Source organism: Typopeltis vanoorti, chromosome 4 (assembly GCF_054136105.1).
Source record: "Typopeltis vanoorti isolate ZY-2024b chromosome 4, IOZ_Tvanoo_1.0, whole genome shotgun sequence".
NCBI classification, from domain to species: Eukaryota; Metazoa; Arthropoda; class Arachnida; order Uropygi; family Thelyphonidae; genus Typopeltis; species Typopeltis vanoorti.
Window position 1 is genome coordinate 21,312,664 of NC_143552.1, and position 20,526 is coordinate 21,333,189.

The 20,526-nt window shown below is 36.3% G+C and overlaps 1 protein-coding gene across 1 annotated transcript in view; it reads left to right on the plus strand.

Moving 5' to 3' along the window:
• Positions 1–265: 265 nt before the first annotated feature.
• The window catches only part of LOC150107155 (peroxidasin homolog pxn-2-like), a 41,137-nt gene continuing 20,876 nt past the window's right edge, over positions 266–20,526 (plus strand). Inside the window, exons 1-4 of the mRNA XM_090391036.1 lie at positions 266–378; positions 12,422–12,532; positions 16,443–16,547; positions 19,900–20,390. Coding sequence (XP_090247162.1) covers positions 273–378; positions 12,422–12,532; positions 16,443–16,547; positions 19,900–20,390 — 813 coding nt within the window. The 5' untranslated portion in view covers positions 266–272. The remainder of the gene's footprint in view (positions 379–12,421; positions 12,533–16,442; positions 16,548–19,899; positions 20,391–20,526) is intronic.

A 20,526-nucleotide genomic window follows, 5' to 3' on the forward strand; every position in this document is an offset into this window, starting at 1 on the left:
ACAAAATGGCCAATTTCTAAATTTTCATAACTAAAGGTGAAATAAAATTGTAAATTGCTTTAAATAAGTATCATTTTTGTATTTCACATAGTATACTCGAGACTCGTAATATCTTTAATCTTTTAGTATTACCATCTCCAATAAATGCTCAAAACATACCGACCATCACACATACTAATACTGATTTTAAGATAGCAATACATTCTTATGACACCTTTTCAGAACCAAAGTGTTGCAATGTGACACAACCTCATCCAGACTGCTATCCTATAATGGTTTATCATGATGATTCACGATACCAGAAAGGTCACTGTATGCAGTTTGTCAGATCAGCTCCTGTTGCTTTCAGCCCAGGGGGTTGCTATGCTCCACGTCTCGGTAGGAAAATATTAAAATTTATATTTTGTTTTACAGTTATTGATTTTCATTTAATAAAAGAAAGAAAACATATATTTTTTCTATATTTGAAATTTCATGTTTTTAATTAAGTTAGTCATTACCATTGAGATGAAGGATATCGTGAGCTGAAGAACACACTCTCGCTGTTACATGTTTGCGCAGGATAGTCAAATGCAATACACTCTTTGAAAACAGATTACCATTAAACAGTACCCCAAGAGAAATTAAACAGAGTTAAATGTTTAACGCTCGTTATTATTATTATTATTATTATTATTATTATTATTATTATTATTTGGAGGGCGCTGTGTAGGCATACGAACAGTTGAATGGTTGTATCGCTGGTCCCGTTTTTATAGTTTTAATGTGGTTCTAACTCCTGTTTTTAATTTAAAAGTGTCATAAAGTAACTCTACTTGTCACGCTGAAAACAATGACATATAATTCATCGAAATCGGTCAAATGGAATCCAAAATCTGAGTGTGCTAAAAATTGAAGCGTACACCGCGGTTGCTAACGAGTATAGAACAAAGGACGTCGCCATCTTTGCAGCTGTCCAAAGGAAGAAAGGTGAGTCATGAAGTGCAACAAGTGTCAGAAGGAATTGCCGTCCGACGGATGTTATATAACCTGCAGGAAATGCCATAGGAATCTTCACTTTACATGTTCCGGACTTTCAGAAACAACCTGGCAGCGCAAATCCAATGCCAAACGAGAAGAATGGAAGTGCCTAAACTGTAGAGAGAACAAAGAAACGCCACCACCCACGATGCAACTGATTACGCCGGAGGCAGAATCGGACGATGAACTGAACAGACAACAAAACACCGGTGAGTCTTATAATTTGAGTTCTGTAAATTTATTAATAGAAAAAGGTTTAGAAAATATAAAAGCCAGCTTGGTAGATCTTGTCCAAGAACTATTTGATAACCAGAATAAAGAAATAACAAAAAAAATTAGCGAATATGAAGAGTTTGTTCAATTTAATAATTCAAAAGTCGAAGAAGTCTTACAAACGGTAAAAGACATTAAAATCAGCATTAATGCATTAACTGACAGCCAGCACAAATTGATAAAAGACACATCGGAACCCCGTCAAGAATTTAATTCCCTGAAACTACAATACGAAGTTTTAAACCAACAACAACATAAAGAAGACCTTGTCATAAACGGTCTTCCAGAAACCGAATCCACAGAAAATCTCGGAGACGTAGTTTTAAAGTTAGGCCATGCAATTGACATCCCCCTACAGCATAATGATATTCAGACCATAAATCGGTTTCCCAGGAAGAACAGAAAACAAGGCTCGTCACGACCCGCATCAGTCATAGTTCGTCTGACAAGCAAGGCTACAAGAGACAATCTCATAAAAGTCAGCAGACTGAAAAAACCAGTAGTCAAGGATTTAAATGCACAGCAAGACAATTCTATCTGAGTATTTAACACCTTTCAATCAGAATCTTTTGTACCAAGCAAGAAAAGAAAAAACAGAAAAAAAGTATCAATTTTTATGGATGAAAGACGGCAAAATATTCTTGAGAAAGTCACAGACTTCAAAGTCTATACAAATAAAAAGCTCGGAAGATATAGACAGGTTGCCAGAGTGAAACAAAAGACTTGAACTTAGTTCAATAAGAAGATCTCAACACAACAAAAATGAATGTGAACCATCAGATAGATGTAATTACACCAGAATACATCAGTAATTGTACTTTCGAATCTCTGGATGCATGGAAACAAAACACAATACAAGCGAGAGGTCTCTCAATCTTGCATATTAACATCAGAAGCATACGAAAACATTGGTTATTATTACAGGCTTATCTGAGGAATTACACTGGTATTATTGGTATATTGATTCTTACAGAAGTATCCATAACTAATGACGAAGCGACTGCTTTCCAAATTCCAGGCTTCCAACAACATAGATCATGCCGCAAAACAAAAAGAGGGGGTGGAATATTAATATTTATCAAACAAAAATTAATAGCAAAAGAAACGGCCTATCAGTTTGAGCATGCTGAAACCCTCTGCCTCGAAATCATTAATACCACGAATACACAGCATCCCATAATACTAAATGCTATTTATAGGCCACCAAACCTAAACATGATAAAATTCTTACCCGAACTCAATTGCTGGCTTTCAAGCCAAGAAATATGCTCAACCGAACACCTAATGATAATTGGCGACATAAACATAAATATTGCAAATGAAAACCAGAACAACACTGTACAATACCTAGACACACTATCCATGTATAATCTAATACCAACAATAACATCATGTACTAGAGAAGAAATATTCGGAAATACTATCACTGCCTCCTGTCTAGATCATATAAACTTCCGAGCACCACCAAATAGTTACACTGCATCAGTCATAAAGTGCAAAGTAGCAGACCATTACTTCACCGCTCTAAACCTGCACACCAAGACAATACCCATGCAATGTCCCACAGAAGAAAAGCGACAGAAAACAATAATGGACGAAGAAATAGTCAGCCACGAAATAAGAAAAATAAACTAGGAACACCTGGCATCAGATTCAGCAGATATCTTATACAACAACATTAAACTCACACTGGAGGAAATATATAAGAAAGCTACAAAGAAAGTCCGAATTCGATTAAAAACAACACAAAATCCTTGGATAACACAAAACTTAATCCTAGAAATACACAGAAAGGACGCTTTATGGAAAGAATTAAAGCTATATCCAAATAATACCGCTTTAAAAACTGAATATAAGATAACAAGGAATCGCCTTACAACACAAATCAGAAATGCAAAAAAGAAGCTACTACAGAGACAAACTAACCTCCGCACAAAACAACATGAAACAAACCTGGCATCTGATTAATGAGATGCTAGATTTTGTTCCCAACACCACCGCCTCCGAAACCATAAAACACAGCTTCATGAAAGACGCAAAACCTATCCAACAACTAGCAAATGACTTTAACCAATACTTTGCAGACTCCATCCAAGAACTGCACAGAAATATTCCCCCAATCACAAAACGAGACCCTCCACTTGGACCGCAATCAAAACAGACATTATGGTTCCCAACCATAAAAGAAGCAGAACTTCTCTCAGTAATACATCAAATCAAACCAAACAAAGGCCTAGGAATAGATGGTATCAGACCTAAAGATATAAAGCAACATGCAAATAGTTTAAGTCCTAGTCCTATCCTACTAAAACTAATAAATAAAATATTTAAAACAGGACAGATACCAAGTATGCTAAAGACCACCATAATCACACCCATATACAAACAAGGAAAAAGAAATTTAATCAGCAATTACAGACCCATAGCAACATTACCAATTATCAATCAAATTATGGAGCGGATCATACTGAAGAAACTCACAGCATACACTAAGATCTTTCATATTTTCCCCAAAACACAATACGGTTTTCAGAAAAATAAGGGAACAACATCTCTCTCTAGTAATTAATACCGCCTTAGACAAAAACAAAATTGCCATGGTAGTCTTTATAGATCTAACTAAAGCATTCGATACACTTACACATCAAACCTTAGAAAAGCTGAGGCATGTTGGAATAGACGGGCCTCTTCACAGGTGGTTTACAAACTACCTCCAAAATAGAAAGCATATCACACGTATCGGGTCAAACCGAAGCAGAGAGCTACCAGTAACCTGTGGAGTGCCACAGAGAGCCGTACTCTCCCCAACTCTATTCAACATTTACACGCACGATATTAATCGGTTACCACTTAAAGGTAAGATATTCCAATACGCAGACGATACAGCAATAATATCCATCCATAATAACGCAAGCATAGCCCAAACAAATATGCAGCATGATATAAATCTGATCATAGACTGGCTCACGAAAATCTCCATACACCTAAACTCAGAAAAGACAAAATTAATGATATTCAGAAATCTACTGACTCGACCAGTTGATAAAAAATATATAACCATCCAACATCCACTTTCCAACATAAAAAAACACACAAAACAGCAAAACCACTACAATCACTAAGGTTGAAACAATACGATACCTTGGAATTTACTTCGATGCAGATATGAACTGGAATAGCCACATAAACCATCTACACAACAAACTTCGAACAATAAATGGCAAACTCTACAGGTTAAAAGACATAGGTCCCATACGCCTAAAAACACTAATATAGAAAGCACTATGCCAAAATATACTAAGATACACTATAACAACGTATGCTTTCTGTGCACCCTACAAATTAAATAGATTAATGTCGCTACAGTACAAAATGACAAAACTGATCTTTTGGGAACAAAGAGAAAATCACCACCTTATAAACATTGCAATGTCAGAACACAAAATACTGGCAGCAAAACATTTATGTCACTATGCAGCCTTGCTAAAACATTATTTCGATGCCAACTACAGGACAGTTAGAAATACATACCGTATAACAAGACCTCAGACTACTAATTATATCACATATAAATACAATAATCGCTACGGAAAGGCCACGCGAAACTTCTACATCCCAGACATGATAAACAAATTACCTTTTGAATACAGAAACCTTACAAACTACATAGCCTGAAAAGAGCTCTAAGGACATACTACGAACAAGAAACACGCACCCAAAATACCATACAAACTTAATGAAACACAATATATTCGCTCAGGCTTCCAGTTCAGCGACACATCAATACATTCCAAGTTTGTGTGTGTGTGTGTGTGTGTGTGTGTGTGTGTGTGTGTGTGTGTGTGTGTGTGTGTGTGTGTGTGTGTGTGTGTGTGTGTGTGTGTGCGTGCGTGCGTGCGTGCGTGCGTGCGTGCGTGCGTGCGTGCGTGCGTGCGCGCGCGTGTGCGTGTGAGTGCGCACGCGCGAATTTCTCAATCATAGATTTCGTAGCTTCCCAACACAGCAAAAAAAAAAAAAAACCTATGAGCCTGTGTAGCTCAGCGGATGTGGCGTTTGCACACCGCCGCGCTTGGCCGCACGAAGGAAATCTTGGTTTCGAGTCTAGTCGGCGACTAGAGGAAATTTTTCTAAACCTTTTTTCGACCGGTTCCCGAGTTAGTCGATCTCTGGCACGGGCAAGCAGGTTTTTCCTCCCGGAAACTCGGGTTTTTCGTCCTGTAAACTCAAGAAAATCGACCGTAGAACCCACATTATTTCAGACATTAAATATATTGTGTTAGGGTTAGGAACCACGAGTTGGCGGCACATTTGAGCCGTCTCTCTTCACTGCGTACCGCTTAATTAGTGATAGCCTTGGGCCATCTGTCTCTGATTGGGTACCAGTGGAGATTGAACTGCCCACTCAGTCTCCAAAAAGTTAGATAGGGCTAAATGGCCTCGCCTACTCCCGTATACGGGAATAAAATGGCGTTAGCTGATTTTTTTTTTTTTTTTTTTTTTACATAATAACCAACTGGTGTCATCCTCAGATAAGTTTACATATAAGCTTCGAGGATGAAAGCAAAGAAATTAGTTCTCATCCAAGATGTATCATATGTAACCAAATGCATGTAATGTACGTATCACATGAAAACCAATGTATGGATTATATGTAAACCAACGTACGTAATGTAAATATCACATGTAAACAAATGTAAGTAATGTATCATATGTAAACAAATGTATGTAATGTATATAATAATTGTGACAAATGTATGCAATGTAAAAAAAAATCTTTTAAAAGTAAATCGTGAGTTTACACCGTATGTTTGTGAGAATAAGGAAACATAATATTTAGATTGCATATGTGTAAATACTGTTGTATAATCACACCTTTTCAAAGTTGAAAAAAAAAATAGTAAACCACAACCTGTAAAATTATACAACTTATGTAACTCTGAACAATATAATTGTAAATTATTATTATGATTGTTATATTAAAAAAAACTGTTATCATTACTATTTAAATCTCATTATAAGTAGCACAAAGTGCTGAACCTTGTAAAATAATATACTGAATAGATGATCATTGTACATATGTAAATATTTGAAAGAACAATAAAAAAAATTATAACAGCGTCTCCATGGAGTCAAAAAACTCATCGCGGGAGACCCTACATTGATACACTAACCATTATTTACACAATACCCATCATACCTCTCCTTAAATTCATTCACAGACGAAGCATTCACACCCACCTCTGGCAGCGCATTCCACCCATTCACAACCCTCCAAGCAAAAAATCTAGTCCTAACACCCTTGTGAACCATACTCTTACATAATCTCCAGGGATGGCCCCTCTTTCTCTCCCCTTCCTGCACTGGTCTTAAAAATGTCATCAGTGTCAATCCTATAAAATTCCTATAATAATTTATATGCCTCTATCATATCTCCTCTCCTACGTCTATCAGCTGGTTTTTGGAGCCCACAGATTTTCAATCTATCCTCGTAGGGAACATCCCACAGACCTGCAGCAATCTTTATAACTTGCCTCTGAATCTTCTCCACCATTTCTTCATCACCAGGAAATCCAGGCGACCAGATCTGTGCAATAGTCCAAATGCGGTCTTATTAATGCCTCGGGACAATCACTTCCTTTTCCTTTATTCCCTGCTTGTCAGTATGTTCTTCGACAACCATGTAATTTGATGTGATGTTTTGGCAATCTTTGCAGTATGCCCTTTAAACTTAAGTTCTCTGTCCACAATAACTCCCTTTCCTCGTCAACTTCTTGCAGTTCAGTTCCATCAATATAGTAAACAGCATGTGATCTCATCCTCCCGAAGTGCATCACCTTACACTTAGCTACGTTAAATTGACAGTCATTTACCTTGGTCCATACAGTCAGCCTATTTAAGTCATCCTGCAAGATATCTGAATTGACTATCGCTCTTCCTAATTTTGCATCATCAGCAAACAAGTAGATATTTCCTTTCAAAGTATCCCCAATATCATTGATGTACAAATTAAACAATAGAGGACCAAGCACTCAGCCCTGAGGTACACCACTAGTCATCTGCCTTCTCCTGGACTCAGCTCCTCCATAAACCACTGTTTGATATCTATTCACCAGCCACCCTCTAATCCAAATCACCAGCTTCGGATCCATACCCATTTGTTCTAATTTATGCAACCGAGTTCCGTGTGGAATCCTGTTAAATGCCTTTGCAAAGTCCAGCAGTATCACTGAGTAAGGATTTCCTTTATCCAGCTCCACTGTTACTTTATTATAGAAAGTAATCAAGTTACTGAGGCAAGACCTACCCTTCACAAACCATGTTGTCCATTATAAAGTATCATACTGCTGTCCACCCAGTCCTGAATTCTAATTTTTACCAATTTCTCCAAAATCTTAACCACCACTCCAAATATATTGATTGGTCTATAATTTGCAACATCTGTCTTGGAGCCTCCCTTATGCAGTGGAATTATTTTCCCCTCTATTGGTACTTTACCAGAACTGAGGCTTAAAATAACAACCTGGTTAGAGGTGCTAATTGTCTTGCACATTCTCGTAATACATGGACCGATATGCCATCTAAACCCAATGAGACTGTTAGCATTAAGGTTCTGTAATATATTAAGCACCTCTATTTCGTCTATCTCTAGACTCTCATCAGTCAGTGACACATTCGACACTGCAACATCACAATCAAGATGGTATACTTTTGCAAAATGATTATTAATCGACTCAACTACAGTATTTGATTTGCTTCTGTAATTTCCCTACTATCAACACTTTTTAAAGTAATCTTTCCATGGTTATTCTTCCTTTTACTTGCCACATAGCGAAAGAACTCCATAGAGCTTCTTTTGGATTCATCAGCCTAGCTTCCTTTCATAACTAGCTTTGGCTTTCCTTACCATACAGGTTACTCTCTTTGCCTGTACCTTGTACTGCTCATGGGAACGCTCATCTTTTTCTTTATACTTCTTCCACAACCTTTTCTTTATCAGCAACTCCTGCTTAATAATATTATTCATCAATCTTACTCCTATTTGATTTATCCTTCTGACTCTGGGAAATACAGTCTGATACAGCTTTCTTTAAATACTCCTTGACAATCTCCCACGCATCATCAACATCACTCCCCTTCAAAATCTCATGCCATAGCACTGCTGAAAGCTGACTTCTCAGCTTGTGATAATCACCAGCCTTGTATTTTCACATATACCCCTTCTTAACAGAATATTCAGCACATCTTACAATCTCCCAGGTCAAGACCACATGATCGCTTTCCCCATGTGGAGACAGTGTAACTAAATTACTTTTTGATATGTTCTTCGATGTTATATCCAGATCTAACACTCTTGAATCTCTTGTCCCTTCCAGTTCATGCTGTCTCAGGTAGTTATCTCTTAACAATTGCATAAACTCCATTTCCTTAGTTCCTTGTGACCATTCCTTCTCCCAATCTATGTCCCCAAAGTTAAAATGCCCCATAATTATTACTCGACCTTCACTCATCGTGCTGATTTGCCAATACATACTATCTACATTCTCCCTTATACCCCTTGGATTATAACAACAACCGATTACATATTTCGCCCTGTTGATCTCTATCTCACACCAAAGAGCCTCGAATGAATTGCTCTCTATATACCTATCACCTTGAGGCACTTGTACCTTTTTGATTTTAACGTTTTGTCTATCATTAGTAAAACCACTCCCCCAATTCTGTCATTTATGTCCTACCTGAAAATATTACCCCTTACATTCAATCCCTATAACTATATCATTCTTAGTTAACCAAGTCTCACTAATTCCTATACTTTTTGGCCAAGTTGTACTAAGTAATGACAAAAATTCTTCTCATTTATTCCGTATACTTCGAGCATTAGTATACGTAAACTGCAATACTCCCTTCCTCCCATAATCTCCCTGTGTGTGAGTTAGCCCACTCTGTATACTGTTAATTTTCTGCGAACAGCTAATCCCAAATTCACAGCGATTAATGACCTTAGTAATATTTAAGCTGCCTCTATCACCAGCCTCCCTAGCAAATCTCATTTCCCTGTTTTTGACCATTTACTCTATCCTTTATCAATAAATGTTATAAATGCCAAGCGCCCAATCCATTTAAGTGCAAACCATCTCTCTTGAAATACTCCTTCCTTTTATCAAACTCGTCCCAGACATTCATAAAATGAATATTCGGTTTCATTTCTTTGCAAAAGCTTTTACACAATATTGACATTATTCAATTTACTATAATTGCTCTTCTGTTTAATTCATCACTATCAAATCTTGGTAGCACACTCATGATCTTTCCACTCTCGCAATTAGCATTCATTGCTATCATTAAATCCTTCAAATCTTGTCTCATAGAAAATCTTTCGCTACCTAGATCGTTCGTCCCTATAACTGCAATAATCTCACTCACTCTATCTTTCTGTAATTTCACAGCCTCAGTTATATCCTTAATCTTTTCCCCTGGACAACACGCTTTAATTACTCTACCATCCTTCACACCCTTAATTATAGAATTCCCATACAGCACAATATCTTTTTTGCTCCTTTTTAATTTGACATCCTTTACCCCCTGATTTTGTCCCTGATCTTCTCTCACAATCTTTTGTATATCGCTCAGCAATCTCTGTGTATGTATTTCTGCACTATTTATTCCATGCACACACTCACTTAATCCGTTACTAAATAATCTGTCATCTCATTCCTTGTCATTCTTAATCCTCCCATACTTTCTATTCCATAAAAAAACTTTAGAACATATTGGAATGCTGCAAGATAGACTATGCAATTTGGTCAGATCAAAATTATAAAATATATTACAGTCATTTAAAAATGTCAATTCCTTTGTCTCAGGAGAACTTGCACAACACAATTTACTCCACATGCTTCTATCAGTTACATTGGGTTATGGCTGTATAAAAAAAGGTATATTTCCTATGAGACTGATGGCACCTAACTGTGAAATGTTAATCATTTAAACTTGGGACATTAGACAAACCAGATGTATCATCATATATTACACTAAAACTTCGGTGTTTATACGAGTCAATTAATACAGGCAAAACAGTTGATACATCAGAAGATGTGAAATGAACTGCATAATCTTTCGTTTCTACTTTGACATCAATTCAAGAGATGATACCATAGACACACAAGATGATAAAGATGTTAAGTAATCTGGATTGACATCCCTAGTAACTACAGAAGAAATGGTTGACTCAGATAACATATCAAAACTAGAAAATAAAAGATTGATGTCATCACTACCCACGATTTTGATTGGCAGGTGAGAATTAACTGTAGCATCAGAAACTGAATGGGACAATACACTGGTATGCACGCATTCACCTGACAGTTGGCCTTCAGCAACCAGGTCAAGGCCGCTAGAAAGTTGATTTAGATGACCATACTCATTTGGCAAGTCTGTCTCCTTATCATTTAATGATACCAAGTCATCTATAACACTGTCACTTGAGTTGTCAATACATTTTCAAATGTTGTTTTCAAATATTTACCCAGTTTAATTTTACTAAGTGGGATAGAAACCAGCGTTTCAAGATGCTTAATCTCTGACAACATTACTTACATTACTTTACCTATATCAGATTATTTTGGCCATTCGACTCTTTGTTAGGTTCAGATCTAAGTCAATCATAGGTCTTTTTTTGACAATTTCCTTTGTTGACTCTTACTTTATATGTCTGGCCAGACATATAAAGATATCTTTGGTCAGACACAATATGAGTATGCATGTTCGGTTTCCCTGCTTCCTGACGATCATTTCCTGAAGCTCTCTGCTGTGTGCCTTCCACAGAATCATAGCACTTAACAGCAACTTCCAAAAAATCTTTAATTTTTAGCAACTCGGCAGCTTTTAACAATGATGGAAGCATATCCCGTGAAATATTAATTTCTTCATGGTACATATATTATACCATCAACCTTAAGTCATTAAACTTCATATCAATTAATGTCACAAGAGAATGATTACTTGAGTTCTCGAAAAATACGCTGTATAGAAGAGAGCTGCTTGCAGATAAACTACTTTGTGAGCCTTAAGGGTCATTCCCTTAACGCGATAATGTTACATCCACCAAACTTTCACTAGCATGTAATTTATCAAAATCAGTTAATATATTAGATTTGTGATTGTGCCCTTTCAAGCAAAGTTTCTATGATCTTGTTATCATATTGAGTTCTGAACTAGGATTAAAATAAAATACTCATATTAGGATTCTTTAACCAGAAAATTAGGATTCTTTAAAGTACATGCCCCTAACTACTTAAAAAAACTGCAGGAATTGCCAAAATGGTTCATCAAACACATCATTACACAGGCAACCTCAAACAATAAAAATACCACACAAAATTTACATACGTTGCTTCAAATAATCATCTCAGTATTATACACTTATAATCAATAGTATTCAAATTAACACCCAGTACACATGCTCTGAGAATGGCAAGATTAGGCTTAACAACATCACTACCACAATAGTAAGATTAGGCTTAACGGCACGATTCTATACTCATACAATCTGATATCAAATACAAACCATTTATACCAAATAAAAATACCCCACACAAAAATATAAACACACACTTCAAAGAAACATCTAACTGAGAATCTGCAAATATTGCAGCCTAAATTTAGTTGGTAAAGTTCTAAAACGCTATTTGACCTCCGCTCCAACGTCTGCATTTTGCAGACATAATCATAATATGGACTGTTCTAAGTAATGCTGTTTTTTTTGTAGATTACATGGGGTCACTTCGTTGATGTGTAATTGCTGTAAATAGTTGAATAGCTTCCCTGAATTTGCGCCAAGTGCACCGATAACCATTGGGATAACTTTAGTGTGTTTAAGCCACAGCCTGCCAATTTCGATTGCCCAAGATTATGATCAAAATTAGTTTCTGGTAGGGTGTATCCCCTCAAAATTATATTAGATAAGATACTAGATATTTTACTCCAATGTAATTAATATTTCATGACTAGTTTCCCATCAACTTTCTTTTATATTTGTCTAACCGTAGGCCCTAAAATTTAACATGTTTGAATAGGCACAAGAGACCAAATCATGGTTTTTAATAAAAACGAATTTACTATTTTCAAGGTCAACACAGAGAACAGATCAACCAATTATCTACTTTTATCGATGCTTCTACGGTGTATGGTGTGTCAGAGAAGGAACTTCAAAAGTTAAGAGAGAACAACGGTTCAGGAGGTAAGTTGTTATAAAAATAAATAAATAATAAATAAATAAATAAATAAAAGATTATTACGGTTTTAGGAATAATTATTGCCAGAGATTTTGGAACAGTACTCAACGGTGCAGCTTATCAACACCTTCATCAACAGTGACTTGTATATTGATAAGATATTTGCTATATAAAATTTTCATTAAAATTATCTATACATTTTACTTATTTTTTATATACTTGTATACCAAGTATATAAAATATTATATACATTTATGCTTAATAAACTGTCTGTTTTTGCTATTCTTATTCAAAAACCTTATCCACATTATCAAAACATTTTCAAAAAACATACTCTGAAGTAACATAAAAAAAAGTACTATTCTGTGTTGTCACATTAAACATTCTCCACTAGTTTTCGGCGTTTTGAAACGTAAACATTTCAAAGAGTTGATTAAAACAATAATGGCTGCTTTTTTCTTTTTTTTTTTCTGAGTGAGACAAATTAGATATAACACGAACAGTTCCATACGCAACTGGAAGAATATTCATTGGTGTAGAAATCTAAGATAGAGGAAACATTTATAACCTTCTCGCACTGATCTCAAACAATACCATAGTTTCTTTGATTGTTAACTGTTAACTTCTATGACTGGATGGACATCAATCCCATGGATTTTTATCCCGTAAACGGTACTTTTTATTTATTTAATGAAAGAACATTTTGAGCACCTGGCTCGCCCTAATTAGGGCTGTGTAGAATTATTTCAATCTGTGATCAGGGTCGCCTTTGGGCGTTTATGTTTCCATCTGTCTTTTTCATCGTAATCTGATGACTCACGAATGAGTTGGTTGGGATGGAGTGATGCCTGAGCAAAATACTTGGTTGCTATCTGGAGGAGAAACGTAGGTATGTTTGGCAGGTTTCCGTCTTGGTGGAGGATAGTGTTCCTTACAAACCATGGGGCATCGAAAATCATTCGGAGGCATTTGGTTTGGATTATAATCTTTTGATGTTGCTCGGGGAGGTGTGGCCCCACGCTGGTGAACCGTAAGTTAGTGTGGGTCTGATGATTGCTTCGTATATTCTTAGTTTGTTTTCTGGACTGACTTTGTTTCTTCGGTTGAGTAGAGGGTAGAGTTGAGCTATTGCTGAGTTAGCTTTGTTGCAGGCATGAGAGATGTGGGAGTTGAAGCTGAGATGGTTATCTAGTTTGATTCCCAGGTATTTTACTTCTTTTTGCCATGGGATATCAGTATTGAACATCATGACTGCTCGTGATGGTTTACTTTCTTCCTTGCAAATAGTGTGGCCGTGCTTTTGTCTGCATTGACGTCAATTCTCCATTTCCGAAACCATTTTTCAAGATTCGTTGCTGCGTTTTGTAGTCATTGTGTGGCTAGATATGGCCTGAGCGATCTGGTCAGTATCGCCATGTCGTCTGCATAGAAAGCCATGGTGGTTGATGCTGTGCTTGGGACGTCTGAGTGAGAGCAGCGGTGTTAGTAGGGAGCCTTGCGGGACACCTGCTGTGATACTTCTTGTAGTGGATCTGAGGCCACGGAGTTTCACTTGAAATTTTCGGTCTTTCAAGTAAGAGTCTATGATTTGGATGAGGTTTAGTGAGTATTTTGCAGTTATTAGTTTGTGGATGAGGCCTTTGTGCCACACTTTATCGAAGGCTTTCGCCACATCCAGGAAGATTGCACCTGTATGATGTTTCCAATTGGATCCGATAGTTATGTATCCTATAAGTCTGTGGATTTGTTGAGTTGTGCAGTGACCAGTGCGAAAACCAAAGTACTCTTTTGGGATTAGGTCTAGATTGTCCGTTTTGTTTTGTAGGCATATTGGTATTACTTTTTCAGCGATTTTTCCAAGGCCTGACAAGAGGCTGATAGGTCTATAATTCTGGGGGAACTGAGATGCTTTCCCCGGTTTATGGATGAGGATTATATCTGCCTGATTCCAGCGAGTGGGGAAGTAGTTGAGTCTTAGCATCGCATTGATGATAGCTACTAGATGCATTATTGTTTTGTGAAGGAGTTTCTTTGATGACAGCATACGCCATTTTTACTCTAGTTATTTTGTATTATTAGTGTGTCGTAACTTTTATATCCTTATATAGAAACATGTTCCATATAAGCTGTTAACAGAAGAAAACAGAAATAAATCATTATAACGACAGTGAAGTATACTCCGTGTATACAATAAGAATAAGAATATAATAAGAATACAAATAAGAAGTGTATCTCTTGGCTAAACGGAGTAGAACTACAACTCAAATTCGATTCCACAGTATCTGAAAAGAATATGGAGTAATTTGAACAGCATATGTGTGCTAAACATCCCGACTGAATTGGTCGCGGAGGATTATTGGTCCTGAAGATGATTAATTCCATCAACGTCATGATACTACTGGAGGAAATTCGATTTTGGAGAATATCCTAAATTGCGTTTTATATTATTTTGCCGGCCGATCAGCAATAGCAGACAATGACCTATTAGGTGAACATTTCACACACTATTATTCTACTTTCTGTAAGTATAAAGAAAACTTAAATCACTAACGGAACTTAGCTTAGGGTATTAAAAAGGCGGTAGAAAAATCCTCCAGCAGATTGGCAAAATCACCTTCAATTGATAAATTAATCTCATTCTAGACCAGATTTGAAACGTTCATCAGTTTTTTTTTAAATATGACATCCATCCACGAAAGGGTGTAAAACCTATAGTGCATTTGCGTCATAAGTGAGTTAAGGCTTTTTATTCTATTTTTAATAATTTTTAGCTAATTTTTTTTGTATTTGCATTTATTTTTTGCATAATCCGGAAATCCTGCTCTCGAGACCAAACACTGAACTTTTTCCGACCACCTGAAGCCTCCAATAAGCAGTCTCACACCGGGCGATGAAATTCACTCCCACCTAAAGACAATCACAAATATTCATGCCCATGACTGGATTCGAACCTGCAGCCTGTTCATTGGAGAGCGGATATGCGAACCACTTGTCCAACCAGGCCGGAAAAGGAAAGCCTATATACTCCCAGAGTATGCAGGCTTCTGTTCAACTTTGTATGTAGACTTCCTTAAACTTCAAATAACCGTTTGAATGACCACTAGCGGTTATATCCAATTCGGAACCGTATTTAGCATGACGATTTACGGATGCATTCTTTAGTAGTCCCTGATTGTACCGCGCGTCATTTCCTAAATATGATACGCCTCTTGGACTGTGCGATCTTTTGTGAGGTCCCACATCAATGGTGCTCCCGCCACATTCCCCACTTTAATATGATGTTTTCTATTTATGACATCATTTTTCGTATATACATGAGACAGCACTATAATGCGACCACTCTAGTAAAGCAACGTTTTCCAATATATACCGTCCTACGGCTACTGCTATCGTCTCATTTGAAATCACTCATATCACGACTTTTCCTATTACCACACACACACACACACACACACACACACACACACACACACACACACACACACACACACACACACACACACACACACACACACACACACACACACACACACACACACACACACACACACACACACACGCACACACACACACACACGCACACACACACACACACTTGAGCGGATACTATCTTTAGAAAGCACTTTACCGTTATTTACAGCAACATTGATATACCTTGATACTTTGGCTACTAATTGTATAGTATATAACTTTAATACAATTTATCATAGGTAATCATAATTATATATTAGTAATTTATAATACTTGTTATCATTTTTCTCCAATATTCTGATCTCATTGTTTCTTTCTGGCAACTTTACATATACAGTATAATATAATATACGATGTTATTTTTCTCAGATATTTAACATAACTGAAGAAGAATTTTGTCCAGTTTATTTGAAATGCTTATTGTGACTTTTATCAATTTTTTAGCTCGATTTCTGGTCAATTTCTATGGTGGAAGAGCTTATCCTCATCGAAAAAATGAAACGTGCAAAACTACATCTGAAACCTGTAACAACCAATGTTTGTTATTAGGTAAGTGAATCCAATAATATAAATTGAATCTTTGAATAATGAACATTCACCTGAGTTACGTTCTGTAATACTTTGAGCTTTTATAAGCTCTTTCTGTTTAGCTTCTTAAGCCTACAGAAGGAAAAAACTTGCCAAAAGCTTTCAAAATAATTAATAAAAATTATTTTTTTAAAAAATAGTAGCCTGCGCAATTGCTAAGAATATTGCACATTTCTCATGGCTCTCAGTATTTATTATTTTTAATATATAATATTTCTTCCGAGCACCATGGCATATTAGAAAGACATCCAATATGTGGTCTCAAATGGAGAGAGAGAGAGAGAGAGAGAGAGAGAGATAGTAAACACAACATTTGGAGAATATGAAAAAAAAAATTTCTCGAATCTTGCTGTAATTAATTCGTTTCCACTACTGTGTTTGTATTTCACATCTTCGCGTTTCATGAAAGAACACAAATCTAGTTTGTTAGAAATATAGAAATTAGAAATATATAAGCTTCCTTACAAATTTGTGCATCAATCAACTACGAGTATTATGTTTCTTTAGATTTTTTTGTTCTTTCATGTAAAATTTTGCAATCTCGATTTTGCAGTATTTCTTCTGGAATATTCAGCAGGGAAATTCCTCTATAATTCTTTACTTTTAACCGATAGATATTATGTGAGCTCTACTCCAGTCATCTGAAATTCGATCCTCTGACCAGGCCTTCTGAATTATGCAATGTAGCTACTATAAATTACATCTCCAAATTTGAGCATTTCTGGTTGAATGTCATCTGCATCTGTTACAATTGCTTTTTCACAGTTCAAGTTTTTGATGGCTTTTTCTACTTCAAGTATTGGTCTACTCTTGATTACATTCCTCTTGAATATTTTTTTAAAATTCGTTTCTGTTCTGTCACTCACTCTTGTTTAATAATCTTTCACTGTAACTTACTTTTAAGGATGAGCACTATGCGTCCTGTGGCCTATCAGGCAGAGGAGTGAAATTGTAGGTAGATGATTTGACTCGAAATTTCATCAGAAATCTTGGAGTCCTGATACAAAGTAAAATTAAATATAACTTGCGATGGAAAAACAACCTGACCCTAGTAATGCCAAGAAGATAAAGAACATTTTCTACGTCTTTACAACTCAGATTAAGTTAATCAGTCTCAGTCGGAGAAGATGATTTCTTACACAGGGATTTTTTTTTTCGACAAACAGACAAATCTCAGTAAATATAGTTTGCACTTACAATACACTAACCCGAAGACTTCTATTACTTTGAAGTTAATCCGGAAATTATGAACGCAACTTTTTAGAAAGCAAAACAGTGTTGTGGAAATGCTTTCCTTTATTTCGGAAACTGATTGGCGTTTCATGAATGAAAAGATAATTTAGAAAGTGGACTTAGTCCTAGGACAGGTCAGAAGTCTGTCAACGAACTATTCCTGGAATCACAATTGGGAAACCACTGATTTGTAAAAGATTAAAAGTAATAAGTTGACGTCAAACCAAGTCTAGTTTACGTATATACTAAAACTGTTGAGCTTCCTTTCAAGGAGGAGAAAACCCTAGAAAAATCCTTCGGTTGAATAATAGTGGATTCAGCAGAAACGATCGGACCAGTATTTATTTATCAGTGCGAAATAGGCATGGCAACTTTAGAGAATTACAATCATGTGTTTTATTGATTTGATTGGTATTATATTGCTCCATTAGACTTTTTTTTCTTTATGTAATACTAATACAATCAGGAGTTAGCAAACGGTCTGGTTTTTCGCAAAAATTGAAATTAAGGGAAAAAAGTCTAATGGAGCAATATAATTCAATCAAATCAATAAAACACATGATTGTAATTCTCTACGGGATGCTAATGAGTAAAATGAATATTCACTGTTTCTACTGGATTTCATAAGTAAACTGCATACCTGGAACTCACAAGAATGCTGATTAAATTTCGCATTGAATTTCCTCATTTGAATACAAGGCAACAGCATGCTTGGATGAAAACTTCCTTAGTTCTTGACAAAATACGTAGGGAGTTTCTTACTCCATAACTAACTTTATTCTTTTTCTGACTGTCAGCCGGGATACCCCGTCTTTCGGGAGAGAGTGTCGCTGTATTATAAGCAACAATACACTGTATATCTTCCTTTCCTCTGTTATCCCGCGTGTTACAATTGATGCGACTTTTTGTTATTACAACCCCCAACCGGCCTGCCGCTGGGGGGGGGATGTATTTTTGACTGTAGCAGCGTGTGCTTATTGGCCGGTTTGTCTGTTCTGAAGGACGAAAAACCAGAGTTTCCTGGAGGGAAAAAACCTCTACCTCCGTATGAGACTGGCTAACTCACCTTTAGTCGAAAGAGACCTGATAAAGGTTCCTTACGTCAACAATACATTGTATATACTATGTAAAAATAATTTAGTTTCGTTGTATCGGAATCTGTAGTTGGACACTGAATTTTGTTACCGCTGTTAGTGATTATTTCAGAAGAATGTTCATTTTTAAATGAATTTTTTTCATCGAAGAATTTTTAATGTTGAAAATATATTGCTAATATGTGCTATAATGTTTCAATGTGTAAGAGTTCTTCGTGTTTAATACTTGCTCTTAAAAATTGGTTTCCAGGCAAACCATAGTTTTTGTATGCCTTAATTTCAGACACGGAACCCTTAGTTTTGTGCCACCACTATTTTTATTATGATAAATGCGGCCCTGCTGAGAGATTATTTTTATTTTCTTCAAAATAGAAAGCGACACGTTGTGATTGGGAGAATAATAAACGTTATCATAATCCACACACCCACCCACCCACGCACCCACAGAGAGAGAGAGAGAGAGAGACTAAAATACGTTTCAAACTTCAAAAAAATTCTTTATTCGAATTTTTTCCATTGTAAAAATCTTTAGGAGGACTGAGGGCAAATCAGATATTCTGGTTATAGGCTATTGTTCTTCAAATTCTTGAGATTTCAGAAGTCTACATAAAATATTTATTTTTAGAGGCAGCCCTATAAACGTTTTCACGAAAAATTACAAAACGCATAATTTTTTACCTGATCTTCAAAGGTAACCAGATAAAAGTTCCTGGTGTAATGGATGGGAACCGAACCCAGATCCTTCTAACCAAACAGCTTCGCCTATACCGACTCTGCTACGCAGGCTCCATAATTTAATAGTCTGTAATTTACAGTCTACTGATTTGCAGCTGTGCTCAAAACTTCTTTTCATGAACATTGTGACAAACATATCGAGAATATAAATATTAAGTTGCTTAATAACTTAATAACTAAGTAAATTTTGTTAGCATATTTCTTCTGAAAATGAATTTAGCATCAACCTAATTTGCAATGTCTTTTAACAGGTGAACGACGAGCAGCAGAGAATTCCGTACTCTCCTCTTTACATATCCTCTTCCTCAGAGAACACAACCGCCTCGTGGAATCTCTTCGCTATAAAGGATGGGATGAGGAAACCACCTTCCAGGAGGCTCGTAAAATCATAGGAGCGATAGTTCAGCACATCACGTACAACGAATATCTACCTTTAATTCTCGGTAGAACCGTTACCGAGATCACTGGTTTGAAAGTTCCTAGTGATCATTACGTTTATAGTCAGGACACAAATCCTACGATATATGCAGCATTTTTTACAGCTGCTTTTCGTTACGGACATAGTATGATCAATCGCAGGCAAAAGCGTTATGGTCGCAGTATTCTCTCCAGCCCGAGGTTAAGTGAAGATTTTTTCTCTGTTGATGAATTTTGCGACTTTAGCAGCGATCCCTTAGTTCGCATTTTAGCTGGTCAGGCAAATCAGCAAGCTCAGAAAATAGACCACCTTTTCACTAAAGAAGTAAGTTTAACTTTTTGAAAAAACGAATATGTACTAAGGCTAGGTCATATTTTGAATTCTTATTGACTATAACGATCAAATTAATAACTATGAAATCTACCTAAGATTTCAATAATAAAAAATCATTTATAGCAGT